Source organism: Arachis hypogaea, chromosome 14 (assembly GCF_003086295.3).
Source record: "Arachis hypogaea cultivar Tifrunner chromosome 14, arahy.Tifrunner.gnm2.J5K5, whole genome shotgun sequence".
NCBI lineage: Eukaryota > Viridiplantae > Streptophyta > Magnoliopsida > Fabales > Fabaceae > Arachis > Arachis hypogaea.
Window position 1 is genome coordinate 28580698 of NC_092049.1, and position 21875 is coordinate 28602572.

The window sequence follows — 21875 nt, forward strand, 5'->3', positions numbered from 1 at the left end:
GAGAAGATTCATGATTTAGAAACTATTCTTTTGGATAGCTCAATTTCTGCTTTGATGGGTGCTATACTGGAGAAATATGGTGATCCCGGTCCTTGTCTGGTTACTTGCACTATAGGTAGTATACAATTTGTTGATTGCATGTGTGACCTAGGTGCATGTGTTAGCATTATGCCGTTATCTGTTTATGATGCATTGAAGCTTCCACCGTTGAAAAGGTCGGCAGCCCATTTTGTTTTGGCAGATAAAAACATAATCTCGGTGGTTGGCATTGCGAAAGATGTCTGATGAGTAGGGATTTTTGCACCGGTTTAGATTTTTCCACTCAAGATAATTTATGTTGAAAGTATAGACCAATCCGGCAAATTAAATCCCAAACATCAAAGTTTAATATTTCTAATTTAAACCGAGAGTAATTCAACCTCGGGTCGTCTTCCCTAGGAGTTGCAACTAAGTGTATAATCATTGGCTATGAGGGAATTGGGGTTGGATAATAGCAATTGGCAAGAAATTAAAATGCAAGAAGGTAACTTAACGTGCAAGAAATTAAATGAAAGCAAGTAAAGGCAATGAAAATAGAAATTGAAAGCAAAAAAGGACTATTGGCAAGAAATGGGTAATTAAGGATTCCTATCCTAGTAGTGAACCACAAACATGGTAATTGTGTGTGAATTAATCCCAATTAGTCAACCCTACATCGAGGATAAGTCAACTAGGCATAATTAATCTCAATCCCTAAGTCTTAAGTCAACACTAGTTGGACACACTTTTCACTTTAGCTTAGTTTTTGAGTTTTTAATTCTAGTGAGAGAAACTCCTACTTCTCTCTAGGGTTTTTGGTATTCTTAGTTTTACTTTCACTTGGATCTTGAGAGAAATTGCTGTTACTTTCATTTTCTAGTCATTTTTCTTATAGTTTTCTTCTTTAATTCCTTTAGTACTCTTTTCTATTTCGTTACTTGAATTCATGTTTGGATCTTGTTACTATTGAATTTTGTTAATGCATTGAGTTATTTCCATATTTATTGTTATTACTTATTTTGTTCTTGTTAATTATTTTCAGTGGTAATTTGAATTGGATTATTTTCTAGTTTTTATCATGTCTTTTATTTTTGTTCACCAAGTGTTTGAGAAAATATCATCCAATATCATAGAGTAGATTTCCTTGCTTGGTTTGGGGTTGAGTAATTGGATCTACTTGAATTGTTATATTCAAGTGTTGATTGATAATTGAATATTGTTAATTAGCTTGAAACTCACCAACTCTAGTTCTTCTTTATGAAGTGACTAGGACTTGTGAGCTAAAGTTAATCGTTTCACTTGACTTTTCTTCAATCGTTAGCAGATAACTAAGTGAGAGCAATGAGCTTTTACCATCACACTTGGACAAGACAATAACGATACAAATTCCGATTCTCACCCCGAACCAATGCCTTTTTATATTGATTAATTACCAACTCTTGCTAGTTAACTGTTGCTCTAATTTTCTAGTTTTTTTTTTTGTTCTCAACTTCAAAAACCTCCAGGAAAATCATAACCAATAATTTGCATCTTGTGTCAACTCCGATGGAAACGACTCGAGATTCTACTCCCGGTTATTGAATTTAATTGTGACACACCTTTTAACTCTGACTAGTGGAAATCTCGTTGGTTAAGACTATAATTGCAATGTTGATTTGGAAGAAAACTTTTTGGTAATCTTGACCGACATTTATCTGCTTGTCAATGTTCAGTCAGAGAATTGAAGTCCTTTGAACTTGATTTTTTTAGTGGTTATTCACGTGCAAAAAAGAGTGGGAACGGTTACTCGAGAATTAGCTCATGTGGAAGTTACTCTTGAACCTGATTGGTCAAAGACTTTTATAAATAGATAAAGGATTCATGAAAAAATGGTTGAAATTTTGCTTCAGAAAAAAACTCAAGCACACTCACATCCCATAGATTTTTTGAGTCTGCATTCGAGTCATTTTCTGTAGGGTTCCTTCCATTGTTTTCAAATTACATTTACATTTTCTGTAACTTTTACTTTTTCTGCAAATTTATCTTTCAAGTAACATGCATCTTTCTTGTTTAATTTTAAGTTTCGGTATTTTACTTTCGACTTCAAAAGTCCTTTGATCCAATCGAAAGCATTTTATTACTTTATTTAAATTCAATACAGTTTCTTTCAATTCCAGTCAATTTATTTTCAAAGTTTTATTTTGTTTATCTTTCATATTTCATTTTATTTTGTTCTATCGAAAAGGTCCTTTGATGCACTTTAAAGAACTGGTACTCACAAAGGAGTAGGTTTTCCTCCCAGACCACTAGATTTCAAACAACTTTCCATTTGCTAAAAATCGATAAAACACATGAATCCACTCAAAATGTCCAACCCATCTTTGATCGCAATGGATAATTTAATTTAAATACTGGACTTGCAAAAATTGGCAATGCAACAAGTTCTATTTTTTTTCGTTCATCTTTGCAAAAATCTATATTTTCTTTGCAACAAATTCTATTGTCTAGGCGAATGAAATCGAGAAATGGTACTGTGCTGAAGCTTCTTTTTTTCAATAGGTGCTGAAATGAGTTGGTTGTGCCAAGAGAGGGACGCGTGTTGCTGCTGCTACCAGACGTAGAGACAAGAACTCAATCAAATCAGCAGTGGCAGGAACCCATCCGAACTGATGGAGTGTGTTTACGTCATGAAGTGGCAAAATTAGCATGGATTAATTTGTTCTTAATTATGCTAACAATTGGCGTGAATTTTTTGTTGGGGTTGGGCTCTTATTTTTTTTCAAGTGGTCTGGATTGAAAATGTGTACTTGATCCAAGCAATTTTGGCATAAGACTTTTTAATAATAATAATAATAATAATAATAATAATAATAATAATAATAATATAATTTTTGAATATTCAGAAATTAAAATATTAGAATTTAATTTTTCATGTTAATAATGAATTAAATTATATTAAAAAATTAAAATATTATTATTTGATATACTTTATTTTGTTTGTATAAAATATGCTATCGTAATTAAAGTTAAATTATATTCAGAAATTAAAATTTTAGAATTTAATTTTTCATGTTAATAATGAATTAAATTATATTCAGAAATTAAAATATTATGATCTAATATGCTTTATTTTGTTTGTATAAAATATGATATCGTAATTAAAGTTAAATTATATCCAGGAATTAAAAAGAAAAATAATTTTTGTTAGTATTTTGTAATTTGATAATTTTGATCTTTTATTTTTTTTTATAAAAAATTTGAAGAGCACAGTAAATACAAAGTAATTAACGAATCATTAAAAGTTTAAAAGAATAGTGAATTTATGAGAAAATAAAACTAAAAGAAATATATGTTGGATTTAAAAATAAGGATAATTTATGTTAATAAATTGATTGGAAGTCAAAATTACACATATATCTTGAATAAAAATTGGTTACATGCATATCCTAAACAGATCTATATAAATTGAATCAGAAAAATTTAATTTTTAGGCATTTACATATAAATTAAATCAGGTTGATTCGATTTATTATGCACAAGATATACACAGTAAATCAAATACATACATAATAAATAAGTATGAATTAAAATAAAATTTTTATTTTAATTCAAATATTAAAAATTTTTAATGTATTTATTAAAATGAAATTTATATTTAAGATTTATAATAATAATTTACATATTTATATGAATATACATCGTTAACAACATAATATGTAGTTGGATGAATATAAAAAATAAAAATAATAAAATATAAAAATTATTATTTATATTACAAATTTAAAAATATACATTTAGAATCAAATTTTTGTATAGACATTAAATATTTATATGTTAGAAATGATGTGTAAAATAATGGGTAAAAAACTAAAAATAGACATGATAACAAATTCTTTTAGGAAAGAAGTGATAATAAATTTCATTTCATTTTTTTTGGCCCACTTCATAAAAAGGTGGGACACTCTTAGATGTAAGTTTTGTTTTAGACAAAGTTCTAGCACTATGTACCCTATTCGCGGGTACCCAACCCGATTCTATCCGGTCGGGTAGGGTTGCCAACCCGATCTGTACCGGGTGTAGGGTAGGATGCGGGTAGGGTTTTCGTGCGGGTCGGATAGGGTGCGGGTTGAGCCTTAACCCTACCCGACCAACCCGCACCCTATATATGTATATGTTATATACTTATATAAAAATATATTTTAAGTGGATGTTGAACTAAAGACTTCTCACTAAATACAAAAGATCCTTAGTCATTAAAAGAAGATCATTAATTGATAATTTAATAAACTTTTCTTACATAAAAGTCAATCCTATTTTAAATTATCATCAAATTATATAATAACGTTGCATTTTTTTTGTAACCCGCGGGTAGGGTCGGATACTCGCGGGTTAAGAGCGGGTAGGGTTAGGGTTGAGATATTCTCAACCCGCGGGTAGGGTAGGGTTGAGTTTATATAAAAATCTCAACCCGCAGGTAGGGTTAGGGTTGACTCCAAACCCTACCCTACTCTACCCATTGCCACCCCTACTCACCGCATCTTCAATTATTATTATTATTATTATTATTATTATTATTATTATTATCTTTAAAAAATCTTTTGCCAAAATTGCTTGGATCAAGTATACATATTTTTAATCCAGACTACTTAAAAAAAATGAGCCCAACTCCAACAAAAAAATTCAACCCAATTGTTAGCATAATTAAGAATAAATTAATTCATGTTAATTATGCCATTCCATGACGTAAACACACTCCATCGGTTTCTGCCACTGCTGATTTGATTGAGTTCTTATTTCTGCGTCTGGCAACATCAGCAATATGTGTCTCTCTCTCGACACAACTAACTTATTTCAGTACCTACTGAAAAAAAGAAGTTTTAGTATAGTAGCATTGTCCATAAAAATCTAGTTGAGATTTTAAATATAGTTTGGGGAATTAGTTCTAATCGATTAATTTGACATGGTTAATCGAAAAAAGTTTATCAAATTAGTCCGGTTCATTGTTGGACCTTTTGTATTTTTTGACTATCCAATTGGAGTAGGGAAAAACATGTGATATATTCCTTCTAGAAGATTATGGTGAAGACATGGCTTCTTTAGATGTTTGTACCCAAATAATTCAGTGCATTGGCATCAAAGCAAATGTCTTTCGTGCATTGATTTACAAGGAAAACCTTCTCTCCCTATCTTCAAAGAAATTAATTAATTTGTTAACCTATAATTGGAAGAATTATACAAAATCCCCATTATCTGCAACTCAATAATGCACAATTCATTTTTATCTCATACTTTAATATCCCTCTGATTTTGGTCGTTTTATATTTAACTGTTTATTTTAGATTTGGGGGAAAGAAAAAGAAAGAAATGCAGAACAATGCCTTATCTTTGTGGTCAGTGATCAAAGGAAAGCTAATTCAAACAATATGGCAATGGATATGGAAATGAATACTATGAGACTATATAAGTTAATTTCTCCCACAAATTCTGTGTAGAAACAGCATATGCACATGGCTAAACTAAAGTTTGCGTCGTATTTATTGCTGAAACAAACCAAGGAGGGAACTGAACAAATAAGAAATAACATTAAGTTTAGTCATAATTCAAATGCTATATTACTGAAATCCATCACAGAAAACATGTTTAATGTAAAACTAAATTAAAACTCAATTGAACTCTAAGGGAAACAAACTTTGCTTTTCCCTAAGAAAAAACGGGGTCAACGAACAACAATGTTAAAGAAACCTAGCTGCCAAATTTGCTATACTTCATCTTCAACCGCAACAATTTTGTATTTCCCTGATTGCTGTTGCTGCCAAAAAAACCCCATCAAAATTGAAATCTAAGTAAATCAATTAAAGTGATAGACGAGTCAGTTATAAAACGGTTACCTTGTCCCAAATTTGGGTGTGGGTTTTGCAGAAGCCAGCAACAATGGTAGCACCCTTCTTGCCTTGCTTATACTCAATACAAAGCTCCTCTTTAATCCCACACGTAACATGAAACGCCAAACCGCACTTTGGCTCAGAGCACACAACAGCACAACCATCACAAGAATCACAAACATAGCACCTCTCCAACCACCTCTTCTTCGGAACCATAGAACAATCGATTCCCTCTCTCCCTTCAGGATCCAAGAAGAACACCTCCGGCACCAGTAGCGCGCAAACGATGTGAGCCCAACGGTTATCCGTTGTCTTTTTCATCGCGCCTTCGGTCACCGGACAGAGGCAGCAGCAGCAAGAAACAGAGGACGCATCTGAAGCAGCTTCTTCGTCTTTGAAACGACACCGTTCGCAGAACCAGTCTCCGTCTGGGATTGACTTTGAGAGCGGGTTTCCGTAGCAGGAAGCGTGGACCATTAGGTCGCAACCGTCGCAAAATACGATTGGATCCGTAGGGTCTCCGTCTGTGCTCTGGCACACACAGCATAAAATCCCGTCGTCAACGTCAACGTCAACATCATCGCAATCGTTGACGTTACCGTTGCCGTCAAGATATTGCTCTTGACGCTTTTGGGGAGATGAGGGGAGAGATTGGAGCTTTTTGTCGGTTTCTTGGTATTCGAGGTTGAGGTCGATTTGGAAGGGTGAAACGGCGTCGTTTTGTGGGAGGAAGGGTTGAAAAGCGCATACTCTTTTCTTGGCGGGTAAACAATAAGCAGTGGCGGAAGGAGGGATTGGATTTGGGTTCAGGTTTTCGTAAAACGCAGCGTTTCGGGAATCTTTGCGCTTCTTGGCAGGTAAGGGAGTGTGTTGTTGTTGTTGTTGGAGTTGTAATCTGAGTCTCTTGAGGGGAGGTAGGTCGTAGAATGTGGAACCAGAAGAAGAAGAATCCATTTTTTGTTAGGGGGCGGGGGGGTTCTGTCTCTGTGTCTTTGGTAGGTTCGTGAATTGGAATTTGACAAGTGAGAAAGAAATGGGTCTGGCACTTTGGTGCTATGCTTTCAATTCAAAACTAAAAAATGCAATGGAAGTGGAAGCGGTGAATTGAAATGGAAAATGAAAAATGAAAGGGAAAAGAGGGCCGGGAAAACGGAGGAGGGAAGCGAGGACGGGAGAGGTTTTCGAAATGAAAACATTTTTGGTGGTTTAGGGCAATGAAAATTTGGCGCGAAAGCCAAAACGGTTTGTGTGTTTACTGTTTACTGTTTAGAGTTTGGAATTTTTGTTTGATAAATAAATTAACGCGGGCGCGGTTTGTTTTCTGAAATCTGGATCTGGTTGATGCCATTCCGACTAGATTACTACTAATTAATTAAGTACAAGTTGTACAATACATACTAAATAAATTAGAATTAATCTCTGCGTACAGGCATTTTTTGTTATATAAATCTATATACTCACTTATACTTAAAATGCGCCTCTTCTGACACGTCTAGTCCACGCGTTTCTTAACAGATTTTTCAATTAACGCGCGAAAATATATAATTTCCTTTTTCGAAAAGATTTTGTTTCCTTTTTTTAATTTCTTCTGCGTTTTCGTGTCTTTTCTCAGCGATCTCTTTTTTGTATTTTTCTCTACGTTCTCCTTCGGCGTTTACGTGCATTTCTCTCTGTGTTCTCTTTGTTCGTTTTTCTCGATTTGCATTGTTTCTAAAATCAAGCTCTGAAATCATTTAGAAATCAAGCTCTGAAATCGTTTTGAAGATAATAGATGATTCAACTTTAGATTGTCAGCTGAACTAGAGCGAAGTGAATTTTGAATTTGAATCCAATGAAATTCCTGAGGTGTGGTTTAATTCCAGTTAATATTTTTGTTAGTAGTTTATGATTGTGGAGCTGAAAAATGTTGTGAATCTTGCCCGTGAAATTTGTTGTTCATTGTTCATTGTTTAAATTGAATGTAATGTACTAATTCAGATGAATTTTCTGCATTTTATATCAGAATTTCAGGTGTAAATCAAGAATATTTGGGTGTAACTTGGTAAAGTTTGAGTATATTTACAGGTTCTGACTTTTCATTTGACTAAGGGTGAATTGTCTTATTCTTTTAGTTGAATTGTTTTAGTTTCTGTTTGATGATGATTCATGAATCTGATTTTTGTTATTTTTTATGATGGTTTTATAGTTGTATTTGCATTTTATAGTTTATGGTTGTGTTTAATATGGTGTATTTTGGACTTTTTTGGTGTATTTTGCAACCCCTCTGTGATATTGATAAGCAGTTTGTTCCCAAGGTTGGGATGACTTTTAACACCCTTGAAGATGCTGCAAAATTCTACAAGGATTATTCAAAAGCTATAGGTTTTTCTACAAGAGTTTGGAGCACAAATAAGAAGGAAAACAAAATTAAGAATCAATTGATTACATGTAGCAGAGAGGGGAAATAAAAATCGAAAATATCTCCGACGGAGAAGACAAACCCCTTAGCAGGATTAAATTGTCCTGCAAGAATTTATATACACATATTGAAGGACATCGGTGTTTGGATCAATTCCAAGGTTGTGTTGCATCGTTCACATCCTTGCTGTGCAAATCAAGCAGAGATGCTTAAACAGCACAGGAAACCAAGCATGTTTGTGCGTCGTACAATAGAGAATAACGAGAAAGCGGGTATCAGACCAAACAAAACTTACCAATCATTTGTGGCAGCAGCCGGGGGTCACCGCGAGTTAAATTTTATTAAAAAAGACGTGAGAAATTACATCACGAGAGAAGTGCGGAATGTTTCGGAACTACAGGATGAAAAAGAATTTGAGAAATACTTATTAAGAATGAAAGAGAAGAATCAGAATTTCTTTTTCAAGCTCGAACTCGAGGACGATCAGTCGATTAAGCTTGCCTTTTGGGAGGACGCAAGGAGCAGGGCTACCTGTGAGTATTTTGGAGATGTTATTTCATTTGACACTACCTACAATACAAATACGTAATATACTGTTATGGTTTATGATGTAATGATGTTGAATTAATGTTGTTTATAAATCTGCAGCAGAGGTGTATATTGGATTTTTTTCGGTGTAGACGGTTATTATTTGGGTGTATTTAACAACTTCAATTCTATTTTGTCATAATCTGTTTCAGGTATAATATGGTTTTTGGTTCTTTTATTGGGGTAAATCAACACAGCCAGTCAACACTTTTGGGATGCGCTTTGATGAAAAACGAAGATATTCAATCATTCAAATGGTTATTTGAATGTTGGCTTTGTTGCATGGGAGGAAATGCTCCGAAAGGGATTCTCACCGTTCAATGTGCATTGATGCAAAGGGCTATCGAGGCTTGTATGCCCACAACAATTCACCGTTGGTGTATTTGGCACATCATGAAGAAGATTCCAAGCAAACTAAACGACTACAAGAGACACCTAAAAATCGAACATGACATGAGCCATGTTGTTTGGAACTCTCATACCAAAGAATTATTTGATAGGAATTGGAATGATTTTCTAATTAAGTATGGTTTTGTGGACAACAAGGAGCTTTCAGGTAATGTCTTTTAAAATCTACAGCAGAGATGTAAATTGAATGTTTTTGAGTGTATTATAGTTCTGATTTAGGTATTTTTTGCAGAGCTTTATGAAGACCGTGATATATGGATTCCAATTTATCTCAATCACCACTTTTGAACCAGGATGAGAAGCACAAAAAGGAGCGAAATCATGCATGCCTTTTTTAATAAATTCATTACGCGGAACAACTCACTTATCCAATTCGTCAAACAATACGATAATTGCCTCGGAAGCAGGGAGCAAAGAGAGAGAATCGAATGTTGCAGATTTTCACACTGTCATACCGTGTGCAACAAAATCCTCAATAGAAGCTCAGTTTCAACAAGTGTACACTCACCAGAAGTTCAAGAAAGTCCAAGCACAATTCAAAGGAAAGGTGAATTGCATCACAAGATCAATGAATTCTGCTCTAGGCTATTCGGTATACGAAGTTGTAGAACAAGTTTCTAACTCAACATTTAACAAGTTTGCAGTTACACATGACTCGGTAGCAGCCCAAGTGAAATGCCAGTGCTTATTATTTGAATCAAGAGGGATATTGTGCCGTCACGCTCTAAGTGTGTTAAGCTTTGAACGAGTAAACAAAGTGTCATCGAGATACATATTGAAACGATGGAGTAAGAACGTAAAGAGGAGACACACACATCAAGAGCAGCCACGACGAGCCAGTGTTGGAGCCAAGAAGCAAGAGGTTAGACGAATTGGTGTTTCATTCGCAAAATATATGCGAATTTGCATCGGAATCCGAGGAGCTCACTCTCATTTTGCACCGCGCCTATGACAACATCGTGGTTGAGATGCAAGAACTGAAAGCCAAAAGGAAGGGGACATGTTCGTTATCTCACGAAGATGCTAACTTGGAATCTGTTAACGAGCTTCAAAGCCCTCCAAGAGTGAGAACAAGAGGACATCCCAAAAATAGACTAGGTTCAAAGTTGGACAAATAGATTTCAAATGCCTCAAAGAAAAAGAAAACGAAAGCTCTAAGCAAGGTAAAAGTGATTAAACAGGGGGTAATTGAGTTTATTTTTTTGTTAACATTTTACTAATATGTGAGTTTATTTTTTCCAGTTGAACCTTTTTGATGGCGCATCAGTGGTGTAACCGAATTCCAACCAATATGATGGACATGTTATGAATTATCAGTTCAGAAATCCAGCAGCAGGGATAGATTTTTGGTGTATAATGACAATATTTTGGTGTAACAATCAATTTTTTAGGTGTATTTCTGCATTTTCTTATTTTTTATATTTTCCCTTTTTTTTATATTTTTCAGATGCTACTATTTGTGTTGGAAACAAGATTCTGAAAACCGGACCGGACTGGCCGGTTCAACTGGGTTAACCGGAAACCAGTCATCTAGCCGGTCCAGTTGAACATCAGAACCGTCCTACAAAAAACCGATAAAAAACATGTCGAACCGACAGTTAACCGACAAACCGAATGAACCGGGTGGTGCGGTAATTTCTAACCACAAACTAACCGACAAGTGCACCGGGTCATACCAAGCAATACCTGGTGCACGAAATTGTGATTACACTTTTCACAACTCCACACAACTAACCAGTAAGTGCACTGGGTCGTCCAAGTAATACCTTACGTGAGTAAGGGTCGATTCCACGGAGATTGTCGGCTTGAAGCAAGCTATGGTTATTTTGTAAATCTTAGTTAGGGGATTAATGATAAGAGTGATTGTATTTATGAAAAATAAATAACATGAAATAAATAGTACTTGTGATTCAGTAATGAGAAACAGGCTGAGGTTCTGGAGATGCTCTGTCGTCTGAATCTCTGCTTTCCTACTGTCTTCTTCTCCAAACACGCATGGCTTCCTTCAATGGCAAGCTGTATGATCCTCTCGGATGAAAAATACCAGGTACGATCTCTGCACGGCTAATCAACTGTCGGATTTCTCGTCTCGGATGAAAAATACCATGTACAGCTACCGCACGGCTAATCATCTGTCGGTTCCCACTAACGTCAGAATAGGACCCTTGTCCTTTTGCACACTGTCACTGCGCCCAACATTCGCAGGTTTGAAGCTCGTCACAGTCATCCCTTCCCGGATCCTACTCGGAATACCACAGATAAGGTTTAGACTTTCCGGATCCTAGGAATACTGCCAATTGGTTCTAGCCTATACTACGTTGAGCTCAGATAGAACGGGAATGGTCGTCAGGCATGCGTTCATAGGTTGAGGATAATGATGAGTGTCACGGATCATCATATTTTCTATATTGAAGTACGAGTGAGTATCTTAGAACAGAATCAAGCGTGATTGAATAGAAAACAGTAGTAATTGCATTAATCCATTAAAACACAGTAGAGCTCCTCACCCCCACCTATGGGGTTTAGAGACTCATGCCGTAGAAGATACAATATGAAGTGTAAAAAATGTCATGAGGTGCTAAATGAATCTCTAAGAGTAGTTTTTATACTAAACTAGTAACTTAGGGTTATGATGATAAGGATTCTTGATGGTTTAGAATTTCCTCAAATGAATGAATTCTCGTTGTAAAGTATAGTTTCTAAACCAAATAATAGTCCTTTCATACAAAAATTTAGGTTCTCACATGTACAAACCCCAAATAAGAATTAACCAGAGTATTTAGACTCCGGGTCGTCTCACAAGGAATTGCAATGAAGTGCATGATTATCGGCTATGAAGATGCAAGGGGGGTTTGATTTTGATAAGAGGACAATAAAATAAATGTGCAAGAAAAGTAAAGAGAGCAATTAAAGAAAGCAATTAATAAAGAGAGACATTCATGGCAAGTGTTAAGATCATAGGTTTTCTATCCTAGTCATGCAATGATCAATTCATCTTATTTAGTCAACTCCAACAAATAGGGAGAAAGTCAAACAAGACTAATTAATCATGTCACAAATATAAACAAGAATTTATCTTAATACATCATCTCCAACATTGGAAGAAGGTATCATATTATCTTCCATGAGAGAAAGTCTAATAAGACTAGCTAATCTCAATCCAAAAGTCCTAATCAACTTACTAATTAAATTAGCAAAAGATTAGCATCAATGGAAATAATATTAGCTAACAACTCTAGATCACCAACATGAATTGGGTTTTTATGACTCAAGATTGCCTAATTACTCTTTACAAACCAAGAATGCTCAAAATCTACTCTAAGATCCAACCAAGCATTTTGTCAAACACTTGGTGGGTACTAAAGGAAAGCATGGTAAATGAGCAAGAATAGTAAAATCTACCAACTACAAATTATAAGGAAACAAGATCAACAACTCAAATCAACAATAAAGAAACATCAAACATTAAATTGCATTAAAAGTAAATCAAATCCAACAAGAGCATCCATGAACATAAAAGAGAACAAAATAAAGGAAATGACAAGTAAAAATAGAAGAGTAGAGATGTAACAACAAGAAATTAAAAGGAGGAACTAAATTAAAACAAGAATTAAAAGTTGGATTTAAGAAAATTAAACCTAAACTACCCTAATTTCTAGAGAGAAGAGAGAGCTTCTCTCTATAGAATTCTACCCTAAAACATGATAAAAACTAAACTATGACTACTTGGTTTATTTCCCCTTCAATTCTTGGGTTCAATAGCATCAGAAATGAGTTGGATTGGGACCAAAATGTTTCAGAAATCGCTAGGGGCGATTTAACTTTAGTGGACCACGTGCTCAATCGGCACGCACGCGTACATGGCACGTGCGCGCCCATATGCCTCAGGCAACATATAGCAAATTTTATATCATTTCGAAGCCCCGAATGTTAGCTTTCCAACGCAACTGAAACCGCCTTATTTGGACCTCTGTAGCTCAAGTTATGGTCAATTGAGTGCGAAGAGGTCAAGCTTGACAGCTTTACGGTTCCTTCATTTCGTCATGAGTTCTCCCACTTTGCATGCTTTTCTCCTCACTTCTTCCATCCAATACTTGCCTTATGAACCTGAAATCACTCAACAAACATATCAAGGCATCGAATGGAATTAAAGTGAGTTAAATTTAGTTATTTTAAGACCTAAAAAGCATGTTTTCACATTTAAGCACAAATCAAGGGAGAATTATAAAACCATGCTATTTCATTGAATAAATGTGAGAAAAGTTGATAAAACTGCCCAAATTAAGCACAAGATAAACCACAAAATCGGGGTTTATCAAATCTCCCCACACTTAAACCAAGCATGTCCTCATGCTAAGAATAAAGAAGGACAAGAAAAGGGGTATGAACATTTATTCAATGCAAATAAACTATATAAACCTATCTATATGCATGCAACTAAATGCAAGATGATTCTACCTACTTGGTTAAAAGTAAATCAATCTCCAAGAACACATATGCACATGTAGGGCTAAGATCATATGACGACTCAAAACTCCTACCAATTCAAATATCAAAATAAGGCTCAAATAGACTTGCAAGAAGAACGCTCATGAAAGCCGGGAACAAGGAATTGAGCATCGAACCCTCACCGAATGTGTATCCGCTCTAGTCGCTCTAGTGTATAGGGTCGATCACTCAATTCTCTTCTACTCATGCTTTCTATAATTTGTTTTTCATCTAACAATCAACAATTATTCAATGCATGCATATATTCATCATGAGGGCTTGTTCATAGGTTGTAATGGGCAAGGGTCAAGGTAGGATGCATATGGTCAAGTGAGCTTGAAATTTGAATCTTTGATTAACTTAAGCTCTCACCAAACACCTATAACAACCTATACAATTCTAATACAATACCTAGCTACCCATGATTCCCACTTTTTCATATACTCATGCATTCTCTTTAATTCACATTCCATATGCATTGATTTTTTTTTTTTTTTGAACTTTACTTTGGGTAATTTTTGTCCCCTTCTTATTTCTTTTTCTCTTTTTTTTTATATATATTTTATATATATATATTTTTTATACATATATATATATATATATATTATATATATATATATATATATATATATATATATGTTCTTTTTCTTTTTTTTCTTTATCTTTTTTTTAAAGTATATACAAATGTATCAGTGCATATGGTTTTATATATTTAATGCATAAGCATGTACCCAATTCCCAATATTTTCAACAAAATATAAAAACACATTTTTCTCTCAACCAATGTCCCAAGTTTCCCATACCCAAATGATACACACTCTCACTAGCCTAAGCTAATCAAAGATCCAAATTAAGGACATTTATTATTTTTCGCTTAGGGGTAGTGATGTGCTAACATTAAGAACAAAAGGGATTAAATAGGCTCAAAATTGGCTAACAATAGTTGATGAAAGGTAGGCTATTTGGGTAAGTGAGCTAAATGAAATGATGGCCTCAATCATATAAATGCATGTATACATGGAATAATGGACATAAAAAATCAAACAAATCAAAGATTACAATCATAGAAAGAGAACAATGCACACAAGAATGAAAATAAGTGGTTATAAGATGTAACCACACAATTTGGCTCAAAACTCACATGCTTGTGTTCTTAACTCAAAAACCATGTTCCAAAATAAATTCTTCAAGCAAGTTCATCGCAAAAAAATTTTTCAAATTGGTAGGGTACCCTAAAAACAATTTTTCTTGGAAAAGAGGCCATCACCCTAACCAAGTAGTCCTAACATAAAAAAAATGGTGAAATATGTACAAATTCTAACTAACATTCAACCTATCATGCAATGCAACAACTAACTAACAAAGACGAAAATTGAAAATTGGTGTTGAAAAAGGAAGTTGTTACCCATGGAGGTCGGTCGGACGACCTCCCCACACTTAGAAATTTGCACCGTCCTCGGTGCATGCAAAGGAGAGCAAGGTGGACGGGTTGCTATAATTGATGAGCTCCTTCAAAAGGTTGTGCAGATGAACTTGTTTGTTACCCCATTTAGAAGTATTTCTATTCCTTTCCTTCTTGGTGGCCAACCTAAAAGGAAAGAAAAAAGAAAGAGAATTACGCCTACAACAAAGATATCAAGGTAATAAAACATAAGCGGGGCTAATGCCAAATAAGAGTAAGGTTCTCACTACATGTTAGCTATGCATGTAAGTGAGAGAGCAATATAGGCAAAGGGCATATCAACTAATACTTGATGCAAGAGTAAAGTCAAAGCATAGGCAAATGACATGAAGAGCATGTTGCATCAAGCTTAATCAATAATTGACACAAACATGATTAATGATAAGCATGAAAGCATTTGGTCCCATCCTAACTCAATGATGATGAGGTACAAAAACAAGGGATCATGAGTTAGGAAGAACTAAAGCACTAATCTTGTGTGTAGAGCAAATATTAAAATTAATGCCAAACAAGTCACGAAGCACCAAAATAATCCAAAGAATTCTCAACAATTGAGTAAGAGTAATCTAACACCAATGTTAAAACAAGAAACTTAGAAAAGAAAACAAGAACAAGGTATGAAAACAAAATTAAAATGCAATAAATGAAAATAAGCAAATGCAATAAAAGAGGATGGAAGAAAAAAATTTTTTTTTGTTTCGAACCGGCGCGGACGCGTCATGCACGCCCACACGTCGATTCGCAGGTTGGCTCATGGACGCGTACGCGCCAGGTGCGCGCACGCGCGAGTTGGTTTGTGCCTCGCGCACAAAGTAGGCGCAAGTTAGGCAAAACTCTCTGGAATTTGGCTTGGAGGTGAAATCTTTGCATCCACGCGTACGCGTACATGGCGCGTCCGCGTGGATGATCGAAAATGCTTGAGGCGCGCGTATGCGCCATGTGCGCGCACGCGCGATTTGGTGCTCTGTTTTTCAAAATTTTTCCAAGTTCTTGCACCCAACCAAGCATTCCAAACCTCCAAACAGCTACCAAAACACCATAAAACCTTATTTAACCTACTAAACTACCAATTATACTCAACAAACTCAACAAAACATGAAATTAAACTAATTACCAATATGTACAAAAGGGAAAATGAAAAGATATTACCATGGTGGGGTGTCTCCCACCTAGCACTTTTGTTTATTGTCCTTAAGTTGGACTTATGGGGAGCTCCTCTTAAGGTGGCTTGTGCTTGTAACCATCTTGGAACATCCACCAATGCTTGAATCTCCAATAAGCTCCATTCTTCAATGTTAATATCTTCAAACTTTGATGGAGTTCTTCACAAACCATGAGCTCCCAAATTTGATTCTCCTTGTGCGATCCGGGATCCCACACTTTGTTTTGACACCCATCTTCAAATTGATCATCATGATTCCAATTGGGTGGCATGACCTTAGAATTCTCAAAGAAGCTTCCAAACAACCTCCTAGACCCATGCCATTTGGTTTTACACCAACCATTGCCATTCAACTTTGAGCATGCAACCATCATGAACTTGGAATGATATTTCCAACCACTACACAACTCTCTCTTACTCTTAACTCTACAAAGAGCTCTAAGTTGACCATCATTTTCAATCAAACCATATTCAAGTGGGAAAGTAAAGATTAGAGATAAGAATTTCACCCACTTGAATGTTGTGTAGGATGGTGACTTAGGAAGGGGTGTTCCCAATGATCTTGCAAGCTCCACTCCTTTGTACTCTTCCATGATTACTTCCACCTCTTTACATCTTTCCTCAAGTTCAACCTCTTCCTCTTGGTGGCTCTCTTCCAATTCAATCTCTTCTTCATTGCTCACCAAGGGCATGAGAGGTTGTGCATCTTCTTCTTTAATCTCCATGTCAAGCCCAATGGGAGAGGATTCAATTGTACATAGGAATTCCTCAACGATTGAATCCATCTCTTGGTCAACCTCTTCAAAGGCTTCAACCACTTCTTCCGGCTCAATTATCTTAACTTTCTCCTCTTGTTGCAATTCTTTCTTCAACTCCTCTTCTTCACCTTGAAGCTCTAAACTCACTCCCTCACTATGCTCCTTAATTGCTTCTCCACATTCAACAATGGGAGTTCCTTGATCACAAAGGCTTAGGCGGGAGGAGACCATATTGCTAACGGCTTCCGCTAGGATAGCTATCTTAGCTTCTAGCTCCTTAAACTCCTTTTGGTTCTCTTCTTGCCTTTGAATATAATAACTAACACATTCTTGAAGAGAATCATCCATTGGAGGTGGTGTGAAAAAAGAAGGTTCATTGTTTGGAAAGGAAGTTTCATAATTGGAAGTTGGTTCATCTTGGTAAGGGTATGGAGATGGTGTATATTGAGGTGGTTCTTGAGAGTAATTGTGTTGGAATGGTGGTGGTTCCATGTATGGTTCATATGGTTCATAAGGTGGTTGGTATGGTGGATAAGGATTAGGGTCATAATGAGGAGTTTGGTGAAAAGGAGCTTGTGAGTAAGGTAGTTCAAAATTATGTTGAGGAGGTGGTTCATAGGCATATGGTGGTGATTGTTGACAATCATAATAAGGGTCACCACATCCATTAGATTGATATGCATTAGGATGAGAGTTATACCCATAAGAATCCGGAGGTTGTTGTTGCCAAGAAGGTTGATCAATCCCTTGAGGCTCCTCCCATCTTTGATTGTTCCATCCTTGATGCACATCCTCATTGTAGTTCTCATTTCCTACAACATAATTTGAACCAAACTCATAGCCAAAGTGATGAGAATTCATAGTAGCAAACAAAAACAAAAACTAACAAAAATAAGCAACAAAGTCCTAAGGCTAACAAAAACTAACAAACAAACAAAAGGCAAACATATTCACATATTCATAATAGCCAATAACATAACACCATTGCTAAGAATTCTTGACGGTTTAGAATTTCCTCAAATGAATGAATTCTCGTTGTAAAGTATAGTTTCTAAACCAAACAATAGTCCTTTCATATAAAAATTTAGGTTGTCACATGTACAAACCCCAAATAAGAATTAACCGGAGTATTTAAACTCCAGGTCGTCTCACAAGGAATTGCAATGAAGTGTATGATTATCGGCTATGAAGATGCAAGGGGGGTTTGATTTTGATAAGAGGACAATAAAATAAATGTGCAAGAAAAGTAAAGAGAGCAATTAAAGAAAGCAATTAATAAAGAGAGACATTCATGGCAAGGGTTGAGATCATAGGTTTTCTATCCTAGTCATGCAATGATCAATTCATCTTATTTAGTCAACTCCAACAAATAGGGAGAAAGTTAAACAAGACTAATTAATCATGTCACAAATATAAACAAGAATTTATCTTATTATGTTATCTCCAACATTGGAAGAAGGTATCATATTATCTTCCATGAGAGAAAGTATAATAAGACTAGCTAATCTCAATCCAAAAGTCCTAATCAACTTACTAATTAAATTAGCAAAAGATTAGCGTCAATGGAAATAATATTAGCTAACAACTCTAGATCACCAACATGAATTGGGTTTTTATGACTCAAGATTGCCTAATTACTCTTTCCAAACCAAGAATGCTCAAAATCTACTCTAAGATCCAACCAAGCATTTTGTCAAACACTTGGTGGGTACTAAAGGAAAGCATGGTAAATGAGCAAGAATAGTAAAATCTACCAACTACAAATTGTAAGGAAACAAGATCAACAACTCAAATCAACAATAAAGAAACATCAAACATTAAATTGCATTAAAAGTAAATCAAATCCAACAAGAGCATCCATGAACATAAAAGAGAACAAAATAAAAGAAATGACAAGTAAAACTAGAAGAGTAGAGATGTAACAACAAGAAATTAAAAGGAGGAACTAAATTAAAACAAGAATTAAAAGTTGAATTTAAGAAAATTAAACCTAAACTACCCTAATTTCTAGAGAGAAGAGAGAGCTTCTCTCTCTAGAATTCTACCCTAAAACATGATGAAAACTAAACTATGACTACTTGGTTCATTCCCCCTTCAATCATTGGGTTCAATAGCATCAAAAATGAGTTGGATTGGGCCCAAAATGTTTCAGAAATCGCTGGGGGCGATTTCACTTAAGTGGACCACGTGCTCAATCGGCGCGCATACGTACATGGCGCGTGCGTGCCCCTATGCGTTAGGCAAAATATGGCAAATTTTATATCATTTCGAAGCCCCGGATGTTAGCTTTCCAACGCAACTAAAACCGCCTCATTTGGATCTCTGTAGCTCAAGTTATGGTCGATTGAGTGAGAAGAGGTTAGGCTTGACAGCTTTACGGTTCCTTCATTTCTTCATGAGTTCTCCCACTTTGCATACTTTTCTCCTCACTTCTTCCATCCAATAATTGCCTTATGAACCTGAAATCACTCAACAAACATATCAAGGCATCGAATGGAATTAAAGTGAGTTAAATTTAGTTATTTTAAGGCCTAAAAAGCATGTTTTCACATTTAAGCACAAATCAAGGGAGAATTATAAAACCATGCTATTTCATTGAATAAATGTGAGAAAAGTTGATAAAACTGCCCAAATTAAGCACAAGATAAACCATAAAATTAGGGTTTATCAGGTTACATAAAATGAGTAACTAGGTGTAGATAGTGCAAAATTCCACTTCCGGGGCCCACTTGGGGAGTGTTTGGGCTGAGCTTTCAAGCTTCCATGTGCATATGCCTCATATTGGAGTTAAACGCCACCCTGGGTGCCAAAATGGGCGTTTAACGCCGAAAAGTATGCCAGTTCTGGCATTTTATGCCAGAAAGTTTTTGGCTGGCTTTTAACGCTAGTTTGGGCCATCAAATCTCGGTCAAAGTATGGACTATTATATATTTCTGGAAAGCCCAAGATATCTACTTTCCAACGCAATTGAGAGCGCACCAATTGGGCTTCTGTAGCTCCATAAAATCTATTTCGAGTGCAGGAGGGTCAGAATCCAACAGCATCTGCAGTCCTTTCTCAGCCTTTGAATCAGATTTTTGCTCAGATTCCTCAATTTCAGCCTGAAAATACCTGAAATTACAGAAAAACACACAAAATCATAGTAAAGCCCAGAAATGTGATTTTTGAATAAAAACTAATAAAAATATAATAAAAAGTAACTAAAATATACTAAAAACTACCTAAAAACAATGCCAAAAAGGGTATAAATTATCCGCTCATCACAACACCAAACTTAAATTGTTGCTTGTCCCCAAGCAACTAAAAACAAAATAGGATAAAAAAAGAGAATATACAACAAATTCCAAAAAAATCAATGAAGATTAGTTTTAATTAGATGAGCGGGACTAGTGGCTTTTTGCTTCTGAACAGTTTTGGCATCTCACTTTATCCTGTGAAGTTCAGAATGATTGGCATCCATAGGAACTTAGAATTCAGATAGTGTTATTGACTCTCTTAGTTCAGTATGTTGATTCTTGAACACAGCTACTTTATGAGTCTTGGCCGTGACCCTAAGCATTTTATTTTCTAGTATTACTACCGGATACATAAATGCCACAGACACATAACTGGGTGAACCTTTTTAGATTGTGATTTAGCTTTGCTAGAGTCCCCAGTTAGAGGTGCCCAGAGCTCTTAAGCACACTCTTTTTTTTTCTTTAGACCACGACTTTAACCGCTCAGTCTCAAGCTTTTCACTTGACACCTTCACGCCACAAGCACATGGTTAGGGACAGCTTGGTTTAGCCGCTTAGGCCAGGATTTTATTCCTTTGAGCCCTCCTATCCATTAATGCTCAAAGCCTTGGATCCTTTTTACCCTTGCCTTTTGGTTTAAAAGGTTATTGCCTTTTTCTGCTTGCTTTTTCTTTTTCTTTCTCTTTTTTGTTCTTTATTTATTTTTTTTGCCACTTTTTTTCTTTTCTTTTTTTTTTCTGCAAGCTTTTCACTGCTTTTTCTTGCTTCAAGAATCAATTTTATGATTTTTCAGATTATCAAATAACATGTCTCCTTTTTTGTTATTCTTTCAAGAGCCAACAATTTTAACATTCATAAACAACAAATTTAAAAATATGCACTGTTCAAGCATTCATCCAGAAAACAAAAAGTATTGCCACCACATCAAAATAATTAAACTAAGTTCAAGATAGAATTCGAAATTCATGCACTTCTTTTTTTTTGCAATTAAAAATATTTTTCATTTAAGAAAGGTGAATGATTCATAGGACATTCATAGCTTTAAGACAGAGACACTAGACACTAATGATCATGTAATAAAGACACAAACATAGACAAAACATAAAGCATAGAATTCGAAAAACAGAAAAATAAGAACAAGGAAATTAAAGAACGGGTCCACGTTAGTGATGGCGGCTAGTTCTTCTTCTTGAGGATCCCATGGAGTGCTTTAGCTCCTCAATATCTCTTCCTTGCCTTTGTTGCTCCTCTTTCATGGCCTTTTGGTCCTCTCTGATTTATGGAGGATAATGGAGTGCTCTTGTTGAGGTCCATGAGTAGGCTCTCTTGTTTTTTCCATCCTCTTTCTAGTAATGGGCTTTTGAGATGAATCTCTCCATCTCTCATGACTCAGAGTTGGAAGCAAATGCCTTCCCTTTCCTCTTCCTAGAGGTTTCTCCGGCCTTAGGTGCCATTAGTGGTTATGGAAAGCAAAAAGCTGAGCTTTTCCACACCAA

At 35.5% G+C, this 21875-nt stretch overlaps 1 protein-coding gene across 2 annotated transcripts; it reads right to left on the reverse strand.

Annotated features, from left to right (window-relative positions):
• Positions 1-5556: 5556 nt before the first annotated feature.
• On the reverse strand, positions 5557-7073 carry LOC112741879 (uncharacterized). Of its 2 annotated transcripts, none has more exons than XM_025791045.3 (2): positions 5886-7073; positions 5557-5806 (listed from the first exon to the last, which is right to left on the reverse strand). In XM_025791045.3, the coding sequence occupies exons 1-2, from the start codon at positions 6831-6833 to the stop codon at positions 5756-5758; spliced, it is 999 nt and encodes a 332-aa protein (XP_025646830.1). In that variant the 5' UTR covers positions 6834-7073; the 3' UTR covers positions 5557-5755. The 2 variants fall into 2 exon arrangements, with proteins under 2 accessions (XP_025646830.1, XP_025646831.1); XM_025791046.3 differs by having other exon boundaries at positions 5557-5800; positions 5886-6963.
• Positions 7074-21875: the final 14802 nt, after the last annotated feature.